This window comes from Physeter macrocephalus, chromosome 9, assembly GCF_002837175.3.
Source record: "Physeter macrocephalus isolate SW-GA chromosome 9, ASM283717v5, whole genome shotgun sequence".
In the NCBI taxonomy this organism is placed as follows: Eukaryota; Metazoa; Chordata; class Mammalia; order Artiodactyla; family Physeteridae; genus Physeter; species Physeter macrocephalus.
Window position 1 is genome coordinate 73,849,542 of NC_041222.1, and position 12,184 is coordinate 73,861,725.

Here is a 12,184-nt window from a genome sequence, read left to right on the forward strand (position 1 = left end):
AGAGTTTCTGCTGAGAAATCAGCTGTTAACCTTATGGGAGTTCCCTTGTATGTTATTTGTCGTTTTTCCCTTGCTGCTTTCAGTAATTTTTCTTTGTCTTTAATTTTTGCCAATTTGATTACTATGCATCTCGGCGTGTTTCTCCTTGGGTTTATCCTGTATGGTACTCTCTGCGCTTCTTGGACTTGGGTGGCTCTTTCCTTTCCCATGTTAGGGAAGTTTTCGAAAATAATCTCTTCAAATATTTTCTCGGGTCCTTTCTGTCTGTTTTCTCCTTCTGGGATCCCTATAATGTGAATGTTGTTGCATTTAATGTTGTTCCAGAGGTCTCTTAGGCTGTCTTCATTTCTTTTCATTCTTTTTTCTTTATTCTGTTCCACAGCAGTGAATTCCACCATTCTATCTTCCAGGTCACTTTTCTGTTCTTCTGCCTCAGTTATTCCGCTGTTGATTCCTTCTAGTGTATTTTTCATTTCAGTTACCGTATTATTCATCTCTGTTTGTTTGTTCTTTAATTCTTCTAGGTCTTTGTTAAACATTTCTTGCATCTTCTTGATCTTTGCCTCCATTCTTTTTGGAAGGTTGCCTGTCTCCACTTCATTTAGTTGTTTTTCTGGGGTTTTATCTTGTTCCTTCATCTGGTACATAGCCCTCTGCCTTTTCATCTTGTCTATCTTTCTGTGAATGTGGTTTTTGTTCCACAGGCTGCAGGATTGTAGTTCTTCTAGTTTCTGCCTTCTGTCCTCTGGTGGATGAGGCTATCTAAGAAGCTTGAGCAAGTTTCCTCAAGTTTACCAGTCTTGCTAAGAGCAGTTTTAGTGGAGTAGTGGAGATGAAAGCTTGATTGGAATAGAAAGAGAGGCTTACCCCAAATATAAGTGTCCGTGGCCGTTTGAGAGTGGGCTTTGCTTACTCTCACTCTGTACTGAGAGAACCTAGCACTGCCCAGTCCTCCCAGGCTGCCTGGATCCCTCATTCTGCAGTAACAACACACCCTATATCCTTAATTTGGTTTGGCTCTGCTCCTGCTCTTAATTGACCTATGGCCTTCTGTTGGGTCGCCACTTCCTTACAGCCTCTCAGAGCCTGCTGTTTTCCCTTATCCCACTTACCTTAGTTTCTGGAAGATGGGAAGAGCACACTCCTTCCCCAGTGTCATTTCTAAACTATTATTCTTCTACCTTTGTATCAGAATCCCTGCTCCTTTGAAGCTAATGCTGCGTGACCTTTTCTCTCCATCCCCTTCCATGTCTCCTAATCTTTGTCATCTATTAGCCTCCAAATCTCCTAGCCCCAGCCTCATTTATTAATGCATCTAGCCTGTATCTTTTTTCTACCCCAGTGATTCTCAAGGTATAGTCCCAGATCAGCAGCTGTCAGCAACACCTGGGAACTTATTAGAAATGCACATTCTTGGGCCTCACCTCAGAGTTAGTAAACAGAAATTCTGGGTGTGGGGCCCAGCAATCTCTTCTTTTAACAAGCCTCCAGGTGGTTCTCATGCACATTCAAGTTTGAGAACTACTGATTTACCATAAATCCTACTGTTGTTCTGGGTGACTTCAATGATCATGTGGGTTATATCATCCTCAGGTTCTTTGATCTTGTTGCCTGCATTGACCTTCATATCCATTCCACCTCCACACCCACTATTAAGGAAATGACCCTGGGGATGCCCCGTCTCTGAAATCCTGAAGTCCTGTGTTCTGCTTTCTGACCATAACCTCCTGTCCTTTTGGCTCTCCCAGTCTCTTTCACCCACTCTCAGTTCAGTCTCCATCCTTTTTCATCCCCTCTTCAGGCTAGGCCTTACTGTAAGTCATTTGAAGTATTATCCTTCTGCCAAGACATTTGGCAGGATCCCAGCCCTGGATGGATGCTGCAGTCTAGCTTTTCTACCCTATCTGGATAACAGAATGCCATTTCAGGAAATCGTATAACAGTATAGATTTGGCACTGCTGCAAATTCATTCGCCCTCTGAGGAAAGCCTTCCTGATCACCCTGTTTAAAACTATGATACTTCCCCCACTGCCGACCTCACTAACCTCTTTTCCTGGCTTATTTTTTTCCATAGCACTTACTACTATTTGATGATACTACTTATTTTCATTATTAATTTGTTTATTGGCTACCTTCCACCACAAGATAGTAAACTTCATAAGGGCAGAAGATTTTCGTCTGTTTTGTTCACTGTATACCCTTAGTGTCTAAAGAGTGTCTGGTACATGGTCGGTTCCCAGTAAATATTTTTGAATAGTGGTCTCCAGCTCAGGTGGCTTTCAGCACTGCCCTCTTCCCCTTATATGACCTTGGGCAGCTGTCCTTCCCATTTTCATCTAAGACTATTCCAAACCTTTTCCACACTTACTCAAACCTTCCTAACATTGATCTCTCAACCTCAGTGGACCTCCTTGCCTCCTACTTCACTGAGAAAGGGGAGGTCATCACTGAGAAAGGGCATAATTTTCTCAACTTTTTGCTCTCTCTAAGCACACTCAGAGACATCTGTGCCTGTTATTCCTTTTCTTTCATTCTGAGATCTCTTGTATTTCCTTTCATCAACCTTTCCACATCTACTACTCCAAGTTCTCAACCTGAAGCTCTTCCTGAGTCTGTCCTGCCCTCTAAAAGAAAATCTTCCCCCATACAGGACCTCCCAGTAGTGTTTCTTTCCTTCCATTCAATCTCATCAAGAGTCATCCACTCTGTGTCCTTTTCCCTAATCTGATTCATGTCTCAGTCCTCTGGCATCATCACCACTTGACTCAGAGCTACTGGTAAGGTCACGAATGACTCAGTCCTTACTATTATCCTGGACTTCCCTTTGAGTTGGACACAAAGGGGTCTTTTCTGAAATGTAACTTCCTTGACTCCTTTGATACCACACACTTCTGGTCCTTCTTGTTCTCCTTGACTGTTCCTGTTTATGTCCTTCACGCTTCTCTTCCTCCACCTCTTTCCTAAATGTTGGTGTTTCCTAGGGCTTTATCTCAGCCCTCTCTTCTTACTTGATAAGGCTTCATTGGGAGATTACAACCAGTTCTGTACTTTCAAACCACTGCCTCTAGGCTGTACTGATTTCTAAACCTTTACATCCAGCCCCTAAGCTCTGCCATAGGCCTTAGACTCACATAAATAAATGTGATGTCTGACATATGCTTCAGACTCAGCAAGATCATCTTGAACACGTTGATCGTGCTTATGTTGTATTTGCTTTTTAAAAACAGCTGCCTTACCTTAAATAAGATGACTTACTAAAGTTGATAGGTTAGTTTACCTTTATTCCCACCATCCAGGTATAATCAGCTTTAACCTTTTAGTCTGTTTCCTTAAAGAATTTTTCAATGCTCAGTTTTACATAGTTGAAATTATATAATAAAAATAATCTTTATTCTTTTTTTGCTTATTATAATGTAATATTTTTCCACTCATTAAGAAATCTTTGTAAACCTTACTTTAAATTAATATATAATATGCCATAAATAGGTGTACATTAATATTTAAACAATCTGTACCTCCCTCCTTTTTTTTTTGCTGATATATTTTAAAGTAAATTCCAGATATCAGGTTATTTCACCTTCATATACTTTTAGGTTACATCTATTTTAAAAATATGGCCGTTTTCTTACATAATCACAGTGCCATTATTGTGCTTAACAAAATTAGCGATAATTCCTTGAAATCATCTAATACCTGGTCCACAATTGAATTTCCCTGTTTGCCTCAAAAATGTCTTTTTAACACTTGGATTTTTCAAATCAGGATTGTTTTAGGTTTTGTTTTGTTTTGTTTTTTTAAAGACAGTTATTTATTGGTGTATCTGAAAAGTTTGTAGTCCATTCTCCAGACAGGTCTCTGTTCTTCGAGTTATTTAAGTGGGTTGTCACCCTCTTTACTGACGTACTATCAAAGTAAAAGTATAGAGAATATACAGTCATGACTGGGGAATGATGGAGAAGCCCTAGTGGGAGAGGGCCTAGGATTGAAGAAGAGCCAGTGGTCAGGATAGGGCTGCATCCAACATGGACAAGAGTCTTGCACCTGAAATGTGATAGTTCACTAGCAGAGAGCTATTCCAGAATCGTACCATGTTTTACATATGTTACATGCTTAGATAAAACTGAAATGTTGGTGAAAGAATTATACTGTTTCTAGTATCTTTCTAGAACCTTTTACTATTATTTTATTTATTATTTTCATTCATTATACAAGTATTGAGTACCTTCTATGTGTAGAGTTAGGAAATAAACAAGGTAAAATAAGTAAAATATATGATAGATAGACTTAAGTGGTGTGAAGAAAGATAAGAGAGATAGGGAATGCTGAGGGAGTGGGTTACAGTTTTTTTGGTTTTTTTGGAGGGGGGTGGGTTCCAGTTTTTAAAGTGTGGCCAGAGACTGCCTCATTGAGAAGACCGCATTTTGAGTAAACACCTGAAGCAGGTGAGGGACTGAGCTGTGCAAATGCCTGGGGGACAGTATTGTAGGCAGAGGGAATAGCAAGTTGTAAAGACCTTCCCACAGGAATCTACCTTCCAGTTTAGGGCTGGGAAGGAGGCAGTGTCGTCTCAGAGTGGTGGCCTAGGGAAAGAGGAATCACAGATGAGGACCGGGAGACAGTGAAGGCCATTGTAAGGACTTTGGCTTTTACAGGCATGTGATGTAGGAACCATTGGCAAGTTCTGAGCAGAGGAGTGTATCATCTATTAATAATTTGCATTTTGACGGGCTCCCTCTGGCTGCTGTGGTAATAGACTGAAGTAGGAAGACTAGTTAGGAGGCCATTGTAATAATCCAGGTGAGTGGATAGTGGCTTAGACCAGAGTGTTAGCAGCAGAGGTTGGATTCTGGATATATTTTGAAGGTAGAGCCAGCAGGGTTTGCCGACATACTGAACATGGGATGAAAGAGACAGCCTTTGGAAAGGCTGCAATTTGTAGGCTATTCAAAGTTGACAGCTTTGTAAAGGCAGTAATTTGTAGGCTATTCAAAGTTGACAGCTGTCACCATATAACTAAATGTATGTGCATCCTAGTGGTCAAATTTCACCGTGACTGGACTTAGAAACATCACAATAGTTCTTCATTAACAAGCAATAAACTAATGAATAAGAGAAACAAACAAACAAAAAGAGAAACAGTAAAATAAAAAGACAGTCCTCAGGGTAAAAATTGTAGTGTTCTCAGATGGCTTCCGTACTTCACTTACCTTAATGTGTTCTTTAATTCTAACTCAGTTCTATTCTGGATTGGTCAATAGGCATTTTCTATAAAATTCACCACAAGTGTAATTCTCACAGACTATTCCTCTGCCCCAATCAGCCTCATATATAGATGGCTCAAACTTAATCTCACTCTCTAATGAGCTCTCTCTTACCTAACTTACTGCTCCAGAATCTTCCACATGTGTAGCATGGTAACTGGTAGGAAATATAATTGACTCTGTTATTCAGAAATGTTAACCTATGCAGGGTAGGGTATCCCTACTTTTAAGAAAGAATCTAAGTCTGATTCCTTGGCTTTTATAATAGAATTCAATTTTATGATGTGTTCATCTGTATCTAAAGCAGATAGATTTCCCTTTAATCAGTCACTCGCAGTATCTTTATTCCAGGCTTTCTCCAGAGGGAAAGAACTATCCCAGAAACTTTACTAAAGCCTAAAACTTTAAAGGAGAGAGGTTATGGAGCAGACTAGATGATACTTGTTTATTCTTTCATCCATTCATTCAATAAATATTACTGAGCGTTTGGTATATGCCAGGCATTGGATATACTACAGTGAGCAAGGCAGACGAGGCTCTGGTCCTGCCTCCCAGAGCTTATAGTCTTGATGTTGTGTATTTCTTTTGACTTTGAACTGGACAAACAGAAAGTAATGTTAGGGAGCTAATATTATGGAATGACTAAAATGTGAGCTTTTGAGTCAGATAGCGATGAGTTTGAATTTTGATTTTTAAATTTCTGGTTATATGGTCTTAGGTAAGTGCTTTAACTACTTTGAGCCTCAGTTTCTTCATCTATAAAATGGTATCTATTATATCCTTGTTAAGACAATTAAATATGTGTAAAGTGCTTTAGCACAACACTTGGCATGGTGTATTTAAGGTTAGTTTTATTCTTATAACTTACTTGGCCTTATAACAAATAGTATTGTGAAATAAATGCTAAAAATATGGACTCAAAAAAAAAACATACACACACACCTACTCTCAGGTCTGGGTACACTTGGGATTTAGAAAGATTTTGCTGAGATCGTATTTGAAGGAAAAGTCTGGAAGTGGGTGAAGGTATTGAAGAATAAATCTGGGAGGATTCTTAGAATGTTATACACTGGTCTCTCTCATAGATGCTGAGCTTCTGGAGCCAGAGACTGTGTCTCCCTCAGTCTAGTAATCCTACCATGGGGCTTGTGGTAGGCATCAAGCCTGTCTTTCTTGAGTGAACAACTAAAGACTTTCAGGGCATCTACTAGAACCATCTCATCACCATGGGTTGTTGGAACCTGTCTAGGCTTAGGTTTCTTGCACCTGACCACTGTAGCTTCACGAGCCCTTCCCTAACCTGAATCCATGAATGTGGTAGATGCAGAGCCTTCCAGATTGAGAGGGCAAGGCAAGGCGCTACAGCATGTTTCTCCTGTGAATGCTCAAGCCGTCTGTTACGAGGGGCGTTTGGCTATTCTGCTAGGATCCTGGGTAGTTTCTTGGGAATGTTTCCTCAATTGTGGGAATCCCTACCTGAATGTCTGCTTCCTAAGTCCTCTACCTCAGCATATTCCTGCACCTTCCTGGCCTCAAACTCTGAACAGTCACCTTGCTCAGAATCAGACATCCCTTAAAACCTCTACATTTGAATTCTCCTCTCAAATGCCTTGCTGATCCTTGGTTGACTAAGAAATGTTTTTCTGTGTTTGAGTTTATCTGTTTTGTTTTTTAAACAGGTTCTTTAATTGAACAGCTAACCACAGAAAAGTATGAGTGCATGGTGTGCTGTGAATTGGTTCGTGTCACAGCCCCAGTGTGGAGTTGTCAGAGCTGTTACCATGTGTTTCATTTGAACTGCATAAAGAAATGGGCAAGGTCTCCAGCGTCTCAAGCGGGTCAGTCATTTCTCTCTTCTGAGTAGTTATTCTCACCCATTTGATATGTTCAAGTTTTAAACTTAGCTTTAAAAATACTACTTAATTCCTCTTGAATGTTTTATCTGCAGGGAGAGTATGTTGCCCTGATCACATATTTTGGATGACCATTATTAAGCTATAAATCTTAAACCAGCTAAGCATAACAAGTTAAAATATACTTAGGGTACAACAAAATCAGTCACTTTTACTGAAAATGGTAGCCTTTATCCAAGTAGCAACTATAAAGAACGATTTTTTAAAAATTGGAGTATAGTTGATGTACAATATTATGTCAGTTTCGGGTGTACAACATAGTGATTCACCATTTTTAAAGGTTATATTCCATTTATAGTTATTATAAAATATTAGCTGTATTCCCTGTGTTGTGCTATACATCCCTGTAGCTTATTCATTAGAAAACATTTCTTGTATAGTTTGCTTTAGAAAACTTATAGAAAGCAATGTTTAATTTACCTTTAGGATTTTGAAGTTGTTTTGCCTTTAACAGATCTTCTCCATAGTATTTAGTGCGCTTTTCCCAAAGTATACTAGTATTAGGGATAATGCAAATGTTATTAAAAATATGCTTTCTGAACTTTGGCTCTTCTAATTTAAGACATTTGAGTTTTCCTGCATGTACTCAAGTATTTTTCCTACTTTTTTTTTCAAACCAAGATTCAGATGTTTACTTTGATATTAAAAATAATAGAACACTGTCCCACAAAATGAAATGTTAATTTTATGAAGTGATGGAGGTATTAACTAAGACTATAGTAATAATCATATTGTAATATATAAATGTATCAAATCAACAAGTTGTGTATCTTAAACTTACACGATGTTATATGTTAATTATATCTCAATTTAAAAAATGGAATGAAATGGATACCCACTGTATTCGCGATATCTGAGGTCCTTATAAATGTAAGCCTAAATGCAATATTTAAGCAAAGAATTCAGTATTGTGAATTTGTTTCTTAAATGTCTGATATCCTTAACATGGAAACTACTACTACTGCTTCAATATTATGGCTTTCCATAGATTTAAAAATTCTTAAATTACATGTGCTTTTGTAAGGAAATTCTTTTGATTTCCTCTCATTTTTCTTAACAGACGGCCAGAGTGGTTGGAGGTGTCCTGCGTGTCAGAATGTTTCTGCCCATGTTCCTAGTAACTATACTTGTTTCTGTGGTGAGTTTTTTTTGCATACACTGGAGTCTCTTCCACTTTGCTTATTGTACCTCAGTTCCCAGCCCAGGAGAGGCGGTGTGCTGGGCATGTTTTAGAAGTCACTAATAAGACTTCAGAGCTACAGGAGTTTGTAAGACATCACATGCGTGTGGTCTGTCACACAGCTAGAGTCACAGGCCTTTGTGTTCTTGGCAGACTGTTCTGGAGATGGGCCTTCTCATCATGCCCACCAGGTCTCCTTGATCTTAGTTTAGATCAGAGCTGACCAGGTGGCAGAGGTGGGTACAGACATGGGCTTCTTCTCATCTCTAATGGTAACAGCTTTGAAATTCTGGATTTGAGCAACATGAGTAAAGAGTAATGGTGAAGTGTACTTTATTTTAATCCAAGAAATCAGTCATTGTTCTTTATAGTAAAGAGAGATTTTCTGTAAACCAGCATTGCAAACTATCCTTGTGCCCTCCCTCTTTATGGAATACTTCTTCCTGGTTTTGAATAGCTCAGTTCTTCCATGTGTTAGGAAAAAAACTTTTCATGATCCACATGCTCATATCTGTTGCTAACCTATTTCCTGCGTGTCTTTTTTTTTTTTCTTCCTCTTTCCTGCCTGTCTTTTAATGGGTAACCTTTACCATCTGGCTGTCGATTTTTCAGATTTTATTTCTTAACCATTTGTCTCCTTGAACCATTGCATTTTTATCTCTGTCCTCATTACCTCACTGAAACTTATTCAGAAATCATCAATGACCCTTTCCTGACCAAATCCAGGGCTGATTTATAAATTCCTAACCTTTTTGTCCACACAGCAGCCCTTAATGCTTTTGACCATTCACTTCTTGAAATGACTAGCTCTTTCTGTTTCTTTTCTACCTGCTCTCCTTATTTTTCTAGCTAATTTGCTCATATTTCTCCTTTCCTGTTACTTAACTGCCAGCTTTCACCAAGAGTCAGTCACTGACCATCAACACTTCTAGACTCAATCTCTTTGTGAACTCAGCTATCTACAGTGTTCTTCCCCTTCTTTTCTTTAAATCTCATCCACTGTGTCATTCAAGATCTGACCCCAACCATCCGCTTCCAAAGGAAGCTTCCCCTTTCTTATCTCCTCTCCCACTTTGGCCACTCTTGTCCAGAATCTGTTGGTCCTGTATGTTCTATTGCCAAAATCTGAACCTTAGTAGATACTGAATTAGTATTTGCTGAAGGAATGAATATTCTTGAATGTACTACTGGAAAGGCAGCATGAAACTGGAAGCAAGAGATCAATAGAAAATTGGACAAATAAGACCAATACCCAGGCTTAATTACCTTATTTTTAAAGGTTTTTTAAACATGAAGCAGCATAATGAAATTTAAAATCTTATTGAAGCCTTCACTGACAAGTTGGATATGAGACCCTAAGAAGGCAGAAGAATGTGGGGATGAAGGTCACGATGATCTGAGTGAGGTGGAATAGTGTGGGAAGGCAAATAATGGCCTGATTTTACCTGAGGACTTTGCCCCACTCTGCTCTTCAAGGAGACCATTGGTCGGGAATTTCCTGGCAGTCCAGTGGTTATGACTCTGTGCTTTCACTGCCATGGGCCTGGGTTCAATCCCTGGTTGGGGAACTAAGATTCCACATTCTGCAAGCCATGCAATGCAGCTGAATAAAAAAAGGAGACCATTGGTTTAATATACTTTATTGAGAACTTATTAATGTAACAGGTACCATGAAGAAACAGAGAAGAATGAGACTATTTACTGACTTCCCAGAGCTTACAGTCTAAAATTTAAGACACAATTAACTTGCTGTTCTACTACAAAGTCTGTGGGAGATCTTTGGGGTGAGTTTGACTTCTGGCTGGAGGATTAAGAGCCTTCCTGAAGGAGGTAGAATTGAACCAGGCTTGAAAACTAAGTTTAACACCAGGAAGGCTTAGGATCTGCTGGGAGAAGAGGAAGTCATCCAGTTATGGAGCCCAGGGTCTGTGAAGACGGAGGAGTGTGAGATGACTGGAAAGGTAGGGCTGACTTCTTCATGCCAGGCCTAGATATTGGGACTTCATTTGTCAGGTGGTGGGAAGCCACTGAGGGCATCAGTGTGTGTTTTGTTTTTTGTTTTTTGGCCGTGCCGAGGCATGTGGGATCTTAGTTCCCCAACCAGGGATCAAACCTGGGCCCCCTCCAGTGGAAATGCAGAGTCCTAACCACTGGACTGCCAGGGAATTCCCTGATTCTTTATGAAGATTAGTCTGGTGGCAGTGAGTTGAGTATTTTGGGACCTAAACAGTTTAGGGACTTACAGTAACCCAGATGAAGAATAGTAAAAGTCTGCAATGGGTTTTAGAGTGGGACAGAAAGGAAGGGATATAAGATTTCAAAGGTAAACAGGAATTAACAGCAGTGGGAAAGGAAGGAATGCAAATGTGGCTCCAAAGTTTCATGCTTTTGGAAATGGTGATACCAAGAACAGAAGAGGACAGGGCAAGTGAACCAGGTTTGGTGGGGACAATGAGTTCAGTTGGAGTTGGAGTTGAAGTGTTGAGTTGGTGGAGTAAGACATCCAGTGGAAGATGTTCTCCAGGGAGTTAGGAAAGTTTGAAGAAAGATCAGGAATTAGGGATGATAGTCACAGGTGAGAGCAATAGATGATATTCTAGTAGGTGAAAGGGTAGTGGGTGAAAAGGAGTCTAATGCAGAACCCTGGCAGATGAAGGGAAAAAAACATCATTGAGAGGGAGAAGAGGTTGGGCCATTGAGAGATGGTAGGAGGAAACCTGGGCACCGTATTGGAGCAAGAAAGCACAGAGGCAGGGGAGCTATTCTGATAGTCTAGAGATGAGGTTCTGGCCAGTAGAGAGTAATAGCAGGAGTAGAGGGGGAGGTGAGGTGTGAGATACACTATGTAGGAAAATTGACAAGATTTGGTGACTAAATAGAATAGAGAAAGAAAAAGGAGGATGACTCTAGTTTTTGATTTTGTGTGACTCTGACAGTGATGGTGTCACTAACAGACAGGGAACCCTGGAGAGGGTGGGATCTAAGAGGGAAGATGCTAACTTGGACTGTAGATACATAGGCAATTTGAAGTGACTGTGAAACCCCAAGCACAGATGTTCAGCAGATGGTTGGACATGTAGGACTGAAACTGAGGATTCAGGGCAATGCAGAAAATGTAGATTTGGGACTCATCGGCCTTTAGATTTATTGAACTGCACAGCATGAATAAGATTTCTGAAAGAGACAGACAGGAGAGAAAAGCAGAGGCCAAGGACTGGGAACAGGCTTCATTTAGGGTGTAAATTGCCCAAGTGAGGATGAATAGCTCAAGGGCAAGGAGGAGTCCCATGCCTCGGTTTTACTCATCCTGCCCCTGCACTACGTTCATGGAATAGGCTTACTAAAATTTGTGGAGTGACATTAATTATAAAATTATAACCCTAGAGGGAACTTTCCTCAACATAATAAAGGCCATATATGGCAAACCCACAGCCAACATCATCCTCAATGGTGAAAAACTGAAACCATTTCCACTAAGATCAGGAACGAGACAAAGTTGCCCACTCTCACCACCTTTATTCAACATAGTTTTGGAAGTTTTAGCCACAGCAGTCAGAGAAGAAAAAGAAAGAAAAGGAATCCAAATCAGAAAAGAAGAAGTAAAGCTGTCACTGTTTGCAGATGACATGATACTATACATAGAGAATCCTAAAGATGCTACCAGAAAACTGCTAGAGCTAATCAATGAATTTGGTAAAGTAGCAGGATACAAAATTAATGCACAGAAATCTCTTGCATTCCTATACACTAATGATGAAAAAGTGAAATTAAGAAAACACTCCCATTTACCATTGCAACAAAAAGAATAAAATATCTAGGAATAAACCTA

At 39.8% G+C, this 12,184-nt stretch overlaps 1 protein-coding gene across 1 annotated transcript in view; it reads left to right on the forward strand.

Annotated features, from left to right (window-relative positions):
• NFX1 (nuclear transcription factor, X-box binding 1) overlaps window positions 1-12,184 on the forward strand; it is an 83,439-nt gene that overhangs the window by 14,731 nt on the left and 56,524 nt on the right. The window contains exons 3-4 of the mRNA XM_024132854.3: window positions 6,942-7,100; window positions 8,236-8,313. Coding sequence (XP_023988622.1) covers window positions 6,942-7,100; window positions 8,236-8,313 — 237 coding nt within the window. The remainder of the gene's footprint in view (window positions 1-6,941; window positions 7,101-8,235; window positions 8,314-12,184) is intronic.